At 40.4% G+C, this 9,852-nt stretch overlaps 2 protein-coding genes and 1 long non-coding RNA gene across 4 annotated transcripts; 2 read left to right on the forward strand and 1 right to left on the reverse strand.

Annotated features, from left to right (window-relative positions):
• The first annotated feature begins 312 nt into the window (after positions 1-312).
• On the forward strand, positions 313-3,275 carry nsun5 (NOP2/Sun RNA methyltransferase 5). Of its 2 annotated transcripts, XM_067526045.1 has the most exons (5): positions 314-650; positions 722-1,493; positions 1,925-2,132; positions 2,399-2,563; positions 2,695-3,275. In XM_067526045.1, exons 2-5 carry the CDS (start codon positions 803-805, stop codon positions 2,873-2,875), a joined length of 1,245 nt encoding a protein of 414 aa, XP_067382146.1. In that variant the 5' UTR covers positions 314-650; positions 722-802; the 3' UTR covers positions 2,876-3,275. The 2 variants fall into 2 exon arrangements, with proteins under 2 accessions (XP_067382144.1, XP_067382146.1); XM_067526043.1 differs by having other exon boundaries at positions 313-1,493.
• A 52-nt stretch (positions 3,276-3,327) lies between these two features.
• LOC137139169 (uncharacterized) lies at positions 3,328-4,298 on the reverse strand. The gene is made up of 2 exons (XR_010916282.1): positions 4,107-4,298; positions 3,328-4,027 (listed from the first exon to the last, which is right to left on the reverse strand). It is a non-coding gene; the product is annotated as an uncharacterized lncRNA (long non-coding RNA).
• LOC137139168 (uncharacterized) lies at positions 3,468-9,827 on the forward strand. The gene is made up of 7 exons (XM_067526048.1): positions 3,468-3,602; positions 3,962-4,062; positions 5,620-5,706; positions 6,135-6,282; positions 6,620-6,699; positions 6,801-6,894; positions 7,287-9,827. Exons 1-7 carry the CDS (start codon positions 3,491-3,493, stop codon positions 7,694-7,696), a joined length of 1,032 nt encoding a protein of 343 aa, XP_067382149.1. The 5' UTR covers positions 3,468-3,490; the 3' UTR covers positions 7,697-9,827.
• Positions 9,828-9,852: the final 25 nt, after the last annotated feature.

A 9,852-nucleotide genomic window follows, 5' to 3' on the forward strand; every position in this document is an offset into this window, starting at 1 on the left:
TTCAGTGGTTATGTAAGCGCCTTACTTTTGCTTTATGACAGACTTGCAAAAAAACTGAACCTCTTCTTTAATATTGTTTATATCAAGCACCACATCCTATAAAAGCATGCAGAATCCAGCAATTAAGTCAAGGAAAATGCTGCTTAATTAAAAGCTTTTTAGTTTATAGTTTTGTGGCATTTTGTTAACATTCGAAAAATGGCTGTATCATTAATATAATTGGAATCTTTGTAGCAATAAAAATGTTTCGGGAAGGATTTTTTGTTCCGCTCAGTAATTGGCTGGGCAAACTTCCTATGTCAAACGTAAACAGTGCGTTGTCTTGTACTTCCGGAGTCACGACGCTTACCCTGCCATGTGCACAGGAGACGTTCGAAGGCTTTTTCTGCGACCTAAAATAGAAAAATAAACTCGCTGTTTTTTTTTTATTACTGCCCAGCGCTGAAAGAAACAGAAAACCTCGACGGGACGAGGAATGAGTCAGGCCAGTTGTCAAGAGTAAAATACCAGTAACTAGCAGCAAAAATACGGATCTGGTTTATTAGTTATCCAGAAGTCAGTTTTCACCATGGCTCTGTACATAAAAGCCGCAGAGATCCTGGAGAAAGCGGAAAAGAAGCAGGGCGCTTTGAAGACTCTGGTTTACGACAGTAAGTTTGCGAACATCAAGCAGCTGTTCGCTTTAGTGTGTGAGACCCACAAATTTTCTTCCATCCTTCAGGAGATAATCGAGTCCACCAAGCTACTCAAACATACCAAGATAAGGGTGCAACTGGCCAAGGTGCTGGTGTATGACCTGTTGATGGGCCAGGGGATCAAGTGCGGCGGCTCCTGGAAAGCCATGATGATGAAGCACCGATCCAGGCTGCAGGCGGAGCTGGCCCGCATAAAGATAAAGCAGAAGGTCAGCAGGAATGAAGACTTGCTCCCGGCCAGGGTCCAGCGAGTTGCCGGGGAACAGCTGCCCAGATATGTGCGTGTGAACACGCTAAAGACCACTGTGGAGGATGCAGTAGATTATCTAAAGAGGGATGGTTTCTCCTACTTGGGACAAGCTTCCAGACTGGATGACTTAACCCTAAAGAAAAAGGAGTTTGTCAAGGATCTGCACCTACCGCAGCTGCTGGTCTTTGCACCTAAAACTGACTTCCACAACCACTTCCTGTACAAGGCAGGTCACATCATTCTGCAGGACAAAGCCAGCTGCCTCCCCGCCTTTCTCCTCAACCCCACACCAGGTAGTCATGTCATCGATGCCTGTGCAGCCCCTGGCAACAAAACCAGCCACCTAGCAGCCATCATGGAAAACAAGGGCAAGTTATTTGCCTTTGATTTGGATGCAAAGCGTCTGGCCACCATGTCGACCCTTCTGCTCCGAGCTGGAGTCACCTGTCATAAGTTGGCCCACCAGGACTTCCTGACAATTGACCCTGACAGCCCACAGTATAAAGATGTTGAGAATATCTTGCTTGACCCCTCCTGCAGTGGATCAGGTGCAGTAACCAATAATCCCTGTTTGTACATCATTGTAGTGTTAGCTAGAAGTTCCCTGTCTGATGCACCAGTACAGGATACCTCCAAGACTTTAAGATGCAAGTTATACATTTTCACAAACTATTTTGTGAAAGTAGGCAGTCAATATAAACATTTTTGTATGTGTCAAAGGCAGGCTGTCTTGCTTGCACAGATTTTTTCTGAAGCGTCACAGGAGCAAAGCAGCACACCAACCTATGTACATGTTGATGTTGTTGTAACACTTTAAAAGTACATATACTTTACTAGACTTTATTCAGACACTCTGTGTGTCAGAACCATGTTATACCAGGATTCCTCAAGTACCCAACGTAACCATAATTCTATCCTCTTTATAAATAAAAATGGTATGACTGAAATTAAATGTCTGTAATCTCTGTGTGTTTTCTAGGTATGGTTTGTTTGAAGGATCATGCCTCTAATGAGGAGGAGGAGGATCAGACTCGTCTGGCCTCTTTGGCCAGCTTCCAGCTGCGGTGCCTGAATCACGGCCTCAGGTTCCCCCGCCTGAAGCGTCTGGTCTACTCCACCTGTTCAATCCACAGGCAGGAGAATGAGGAAGTCATAACTGCTTGTCTGCACCAGAACCCCAACTTCAGGTAAAAAAAGGCTATTTTTCCTTAAACTAAATCTAATCGTCTTTTTTACCTGTAAATATTTGAGCCTTTGCTTTTCCAACTAAAGAACACAAAAAAACACAGTAGGCAAACACAAATTATTTCCTCTGCATATCTTTTCTTTTCGTATAGCTGTTTTAATACATGAATGACAATGCTTTGAACATGCAACTGTCGACAACTCCTCAAAGTATCTCGTATTGCTGTTGGAACTTATGGAACTATTGTTCTTTTCTCCTCCTTCTCAGGGTAGTTCATGCACTGGCTCACTGGCCTGAACGAGGCCTAGAACCCCTGAGTCAGTGTCTGCGAGCCAGCACCAGCAAGACCCGAACACATGGCTTCTTTGTGGCTTTGCTGGAGAAGCACAGCATGTCCAGGGATATGAAGCTGGGTACAGCTGTTCAGATGAGGTAAACACTGGGGTGTCACGCAACGAATTTGCTATATAATAAAGTTTTTTTTCTTAACACAGATCAGCACTCATTACTTTGATAAAATTAGTCAAGTGGATTAACTTCTTTGGCTGTGTGTTTTTTCACAGCCATCAAGATGTGGCACCACAGAGTCTAACTGTCTGTGGAAAGAGGCCTCCAGCTTCAGAAGACTCTGAAGCTCCAGAAACAGAGGAACAACAGACAGCTGCTGAAGGCCAGACTGACAGTACATCTGGCAAGAAGAAGAGAAAGAGGAAGAAAAAGAAGGCAGCAGCAACAGTGAAATAAATTTTTAAATGGGACATATACATCATTGTTTCTGGAATGTATATACATTTTTTGCAATGGTCACATGGTGAATGTCACGAAAAGTAAAGAGATTTACTTTATTTCGTCATTTTTCCTTATTATTGTTACATATTCTCCTTTTCAAAAAAATGATCCAGTGATTCCAGCGATTTATTTCTCCTTTTCCACACCTGAAGCGTTTTTGGCTCTGTAGGCACCGGTTTGTGCGTTTTTCACGCGTCATGTTAATATCCGGTAGGGGGCAGCAGACCAAGACTGAGCTGTAGAAGAAGCAGCTGAACTTCCGGCCAAACGGACACGCTCATTGGATGAAACACTCGCGACTTGTGAACGTCACGCAAAAGTCTTTTGTAACAGCTGAATAAAATTTTAGAAGTTCGTTATTGCATTTGGCTTTTAACTTGCTCTTGGACAACTTTTTGAAAAGCTAAGTAAGTTCTTTATTGTTGTTCTTTTAACCAAACAATTTACGTGGAGCACGACCAGAAACGATCCAGAGGAATACTGGTCATTAATAAATGATTTTTAAGGAAGAAAGGAAAAAGTTGGTCATTTAATCTTGTAGACTGCTTCGTCCTCGATCCTGGCAGAAGCATGTCACAGGTGCCCACAGTGAGACTGTCCAGAGGTCTGGAGATCTGCCGGGTGCTGAACGGGATGTGGCAGGTGTCCGGGGCGCACGGAACAGTGGACAAAGCCACAGCAGGTAAACGGGCACCTGGAGATCGTGGAAATATTACAGTCCAAACGAAAACTGCAGTTTATGAACATAGACGACTACCTTTGTAACGCAAAACATACCCTCGACACTATTATTTTGTCAGTTTAGATTTTATATCCACATCAAAACTATTTTTAAAAAGTCAGCATGTTTTTAGGTTATGCAGGACTGTTGGGGCTAAAAGCCATGTACTTTGGTCTAGATTAGTTCAACAGTTTCTTTAGTCACAGTTACAGAAACATTTCAGGGGTTTCTGTTGTTTGCATAATGTGACTGTAGCATCACATGTTTGTGAAAGCTGTCTAACTACAGTTGCCTCTGTGCGGTTTCCTCCTTGTCTCCAGTTGCCTCCATGCAGGCCTACGTAGATGCTGGTCTGACCACATTTGACATGGCAGACATTTATGGGCCTGCGGAGGAAATATTTGGACAGTTCAACAGCCAGGTACACACACACACACATTCATGTTTCAGCGTAGAGGCACGAACCTCCCATCCGTATATCATATCATTCAAATCATCGGCTTGTCCCTTCAGGGGTCGCCACCGCAGAACGTGTTCCGCACGTTGGTTTGGCATGAGTTTTTACGCCGGATGCTCTTCCTGCCGCAACCCTCCCATTTTTATCTGTGCTCGGAACTGGCACCAAGGCCCTTGGTGGCTGGGCGGGGAAACACCTGGTGGCATGCGATTTGATCCCGCGGCCTTCTGCATCCCAACCCAATGCATCACACAGCCCCATCCAATCAATATATGACATAAGATACCAATGTGTAATTTACCCTGCTTTATGATTGAGGGAAATGCTTATAACCTTGATCTTAAGAATCTTTATACAACTGAATAAATATAGGAAATAGTATGTTACCGTGACCAACAGCTGCTGTAGAGTGTGTTCACATACTGAAGTCTTCTTTTTGACTGTGTATGCTTAAGAAGCACATTTCTAAAGGACATGCATCTGACCTGTGTGACCTTGAAATTAAACTGAAGGTTTTTAAAGTGTAGTTTCCAAAGTTTATTTAATAAATTTAGATATCTGCAGGGTAATCAGTGATATAACAAAATCAAAATGTGGTAACTCTAACATGCCTGCCAGACTCTGCCTAAAACACAAGAGGGAGCTGATGCACTGCAGTAATATAACGTTAGTTGGCAGTGTGTTGGAGGGAGAAGTGTATGAGAAAGGGACTGAAAGATAGTAAGAAGCATAGATAGAAAACAAGAAAGAAACTAAAAAAAACGATTTGCTCTGATCATACACAATAAGCTGTCTATATAACACAATGTGAATACAGATATAGCTGTAGTGCTCTTTTGTTTTTCCACAAAACTTAAATAAATGTTAATAAATTTGAAATTAAATAAAATTTCCCTAAACCTAAGTTTAAGTTTTCCCCATCATTGTATCTATTATGGTGGATGAAGCTAACCATATTAAGAACCTACTGTATTGATTCATGCAACTGTGATAAATACAGGTGTAATACATATCGTGTATTCCTGTTCAGATTATTCTATCAAGCTGTTAGTGTCTGTGTGAGCTGCAGATGCTCAACCCATGCATTAATAAAAGCTCTCACAAACATATGCACATGAGCACGAGCGAAGGGTTTCTTATACACACGCACACTGAGGTCCTAGTGTGGCTCGGATCACAGTGATTGTGACTGATGTGTTGTGACAGTGTAATGGTATCCGACCGCAGTCTCAGCTGTTCGCCTGGAATAATGCACAGAGAGACTGAGAGCTTTTCTTTCTGTCTCCCAATTTTTACAAATGAATTGTATGGTTGTTATGATAAACTAAACACCAGATACTCTGTCATCTCTTTCATTCCTCTGCAGTATTTATGGACGTTAAATGGTACAGAAACCTTTGCAAGACATTGAGAATAGTATTAATAGTTGATAATAGGCTTAAGCGTAAGATACATGAACGCGTGATAGATGAATGTATTGTTTGTAATTTGTCATTTGTTTGAAAACTGTTTGATCTGTAGCTGAAGTCTGCATCCTCCAGGGATGCCATCCCACCTCTACAGGGTCTGACCAAATATGTCCCAAGACCAGGACCAATGGACCGCAAGGTGACACACACACACACACACACACACACACACACACACACACACACACACAGACAGAGTCTGCGTTTTAAACAGAGCAGGCAGTGTGTTTATAACCATCTAGCTTTTTCTTGGTGCGGAGTTCACATAAAAAAATAACTCCATGTCTCCTGTCCTTTATTGTGAAAATTATTCACATTACAAATTAAAAGTGATTGGATTGTTATTGAGTTTTATGTGTGATTATTAATAAAGAATAGTGTCCATAAGATTTATTATAGCTACATACAATTTACAGGCTTTATTTGTATTTACACTATTGGTAGATAGATTCCTAACTAAACACAAAAAATGTACATAGTCATATGCTATTGTCAGGCAATGTACATTTGTCTTTTCATATTTTTATTGGTGAAATCGGTGAAAGAATCGGGTCTCTCTGTGTGCAGGTGGTGGAGAAGGCTCTGCAGTGCTCCATGACCCGAATGCAGGTAGACAGTCTGGACTGTGTTCAGTTCCACTGGTGGGACTATAGAGACAAGAGATACCTGGAGGCACTGGGACACCTGTCTGATCTGCAGCAGGAGGGACTCATACGTATGTACATCACATACTGTAAACATGTACAGATAAACATAAATGAGGTTGATAAAGATACAAAAATGATTTACACTAAGTTCTTTGCTATACAGTTTAGGTATATAGATAATGTTTATTGTCAAAATTTCAAGTCCCACATTTGTAAGATTATGCATAAGATTTTGTTAAAAAGACTAAGTAATTTTTTACTGAAATGTTTTCACTCTAACAGCAAATCAAAGATTACTGGTAATGCAGTTTATTTTTTGTGAAAGTCAAGTATTGTTATTTTAGTTTATTGCCAAAATATTTTGTTTTGAGAAGACTTCAAGGCTGTGTCTGTTTCGTCCTTCAGGTGAGCTTGCCCTCACTAACTTTGACACAAAGAGACTGGAGGAGATCACTAACAGAGGTATCTGCATCTCCAGCAACCAGGTAACATTTCAGGCTATTTGACTGCTCCAAGGCACAGGATTTTTCTCACCTTTTCCTCGAGTGCATCTATAAATCATGACCATCTAGTTGTATCTTTGTAGGTTCAGTACTCTGTGATTGACCAGCGACCTGCAGTGAAGATGGAGCAGTTCTGTCTGGCCAACAACATCCAGCTCCTCACTTACGGCACGCTGGGTGAGATACAAATGTAATACATTCTAATTTATAATTTGTATTACATAAATAGAAGAGCAATGACGAGTAAGAGTCCTTACTACATGTTAAAATATGTTAGCTGTACATTTACCAACGTGATATAAAATGGTGGGTTTCTAAGATGGAGTCTTATGTGACAACATATTCTCTCTCCTCCACCCTACTTTTTTTGTCATGACTCCTTCCTTTCCCTCCATCTTCCTCATAACCTCTCTGGTCTCAATCTTAACCATCTTTCTTTTTCTCTCACTTCTTTTTTTGCTTTCCTACCTTTACTAACTTCCTCTCCTCCATATTTCTGCTTTTCATCTTTTTTCCTTCTCTGTTATCTTTATTGCTCCACCCCCTCTTCCATCCTCCCTGACTCTTAGCTGGCAGTCTGCTCTCAGAGCGCTATCTGGGGCAGGCGGAGCCAAACTCCAGGGTTGATCTCTGCACTGCCTCCCTCTCTAAGTACAAGAACATGATTGACACTTGGGGTGGCTGGAGCCTCTTCCAGGACCTCCTTGTTACCTTGGAGACTGTTGCCAAGAGACACGACTGCTCACTGGCCACTGTCGCAACACGTTACGTGCTGGACCGCCCTGCAGTGGCTGGTGTCATTGTGGGGTGCAGGCTAGGTGTTGCAGGGGCGGGGCAGCACATCAGTGACAGTCTGCGTAGCTGCAGCTCTGACCTGAAGCTGACGGCAGAGGATCTGTCTGCCATCGAAGCAGTGACAAAGTGCTCCAGGGACCTCATGGCGCTTATCGGGGACTGCGGTGATGAGTACAGGAGGTAAAGGGGGATAGGGGAGACTGACTGGATGTGACAGAAGAGGTGACATTTTAAAAAGTGAGAGTGAGGAGAAACATCTCTCACAACAGAATCACATAGTTCAAAAAAATAAAGTGAAACTTGTGATGTAGATCATTTCAATATGTCCATCACAAGTTTACATAGAGCATTATGAAGATCATAAAGACCATATGGTTACTTAGGTAGTACAAGCTTTAACTTGCATGTTTCTTTTATCTAAATTATGAAAATCATGTGCTTTAAAAAATGTTGTCATAGTTGTTTTCAATATTGTCAGGCAGTTAAACACATTCACCTCTTTCCTATACAGTGAATGTTTATTCTACTTTAGTGCTTTTTGATAAATAAGTAATCTGTGTTTACAAGTGTCCCTTAGTCAAAGAATTCCAACAGGGTTTATCATGGCAGTTGTTTAAGCTGTACTTTAGATGTAAATGTACTAATTAAAGAACAGAGATATGGTGCAATAATTATTTTCATTCAGAACTTTTTTACACTGAGCCTCAACATGATCTAAAATCACTTCAACAAGAGATTGTGTAAAAGTGAAATAAAAACCAAAATAAAAAGTTTATATATTAAAGGAACATTTAACTCATCACAAAAATGCTTTTTCACTAAACTCTTGCGAACATCTCCCAATTTTCTCAGTGAAACTGAACAAGGACATTATTCCTGAGATCTTACTCTTGTGTTTTGAGTGCCACAAATTTTATCTCAATCTCCTCTGGATGAGATCCCAGATGATATAGCTGTTTTTTTTTTTTGTTTGTTTTGTTCTTTTTGGAAATTTAAATATGCTGACCCTTAAAAATTATTCCACGACACAAGGTACTGTACAATGATTTCTTTGTGTCTTAGAAACAGACTGTTATTTTGCTGGGCTTGATGAAGTAGAAGTAAATAGTCACAGGGCTGGAGTAGCCCTCTCACCCTGCAGATGATAAATGGTACACGCATATACAGTATGCTACAGAAATGCTAAGCTGTCATCATTGCATAAAACTCGTATGACAGAAATGTGCTGCCTTGTGCAGCCATATTGTGTTTAAGTGGTGTCAAGGATGAGTGAGTTTACTCTAGTGCTTGTTATGTTCAGCCTGTATATAATTAATTCATCAGTGTGTGCTGGGTGCATGAATTCATATAGGGTTTTTTCTAATTACATATTTGTGTATGTATGTGTGCTTTAGTGAATTAACAGTAGTTTAATTTCACAGGATGTGTGTGAGTCACTCCATGTGTTCATTTATACTAAACTTTAATGTATACAGCATTTTTTGGTTTTCTGTGCATTAATGGAGAGAAATCCATAGGACTGATTGACCCATATGACCAAACTTGCAGAAAGACACCAACGCACCAAATTTACACAAATTATTTACAAGTTTACAAGTTACAACAGCAAAAACCTGATTTCCTAGGATCACTCAAAGAGCTAACAAAAATAAATATTCCAATTCAAATAGTTTCAGATGTACTTGGGTTACGGAATCATTTAGAATAATCCACCCGAATATCGTATTTTTTTTCAGCTCCTTTAGAGGTTAAATCAACATCAACATAGATGTTCTGTAATGTTCTGATTTAAAAAAGCTAAAACTCTTCATAATGATAACTATTGTAATGAAATCAAATGTTCACCAGCCTGAATAATTGAGAATTAAACAACATCCAGTACACACACTTGTAGATCTTACCTTCTCATATGTAACCGGGCACCTGCTGCAGTATGTGTGAATGTTTCAAAAGGCTTTTTAATTACTAAATGTGTACAGCACATGGTTGATATGGCTGAATGAACAGATTTTAACCAGTCACCAGGACACACACACACACACACACACCACATAAAGTGAGGTTGAGCTTTATTGTATGTATAAAGCAGCAGCTACATGTTTACATGTGAGGACATTAAAATTAAAAAACAATATGTGCCTTACTCTGTTGGGTCTAAAGGTTTGATAAATATGTACTATATGTAACAGACAAGATGTCAGTGTTCTCTAAGATAATAATCCCTCAGCTGATTTACATACTTTTCTCCAAATTTAACCTTGAAGCATAGATTGCTGTCCAGGATATGATCTAATGAGGATAAACAGTTTAATAGTATTTAAGTTGCATCTTTGATTCTTG

Source organism: Channa argus, chromosome 13 (assembly GCF_033026475.1).
Source record: "Channa argus isolate prfri chromosome 13, Channa argus male v1.0, whole genome shotgun sequence".
In the NCBI taxonomy this organism is placed as follows: domain Eukaryota; kingdom Metazoa; phylum Chordata; class Actinopteri; order Anabantiformes; family Channidae; genus Channa; species Channa argus.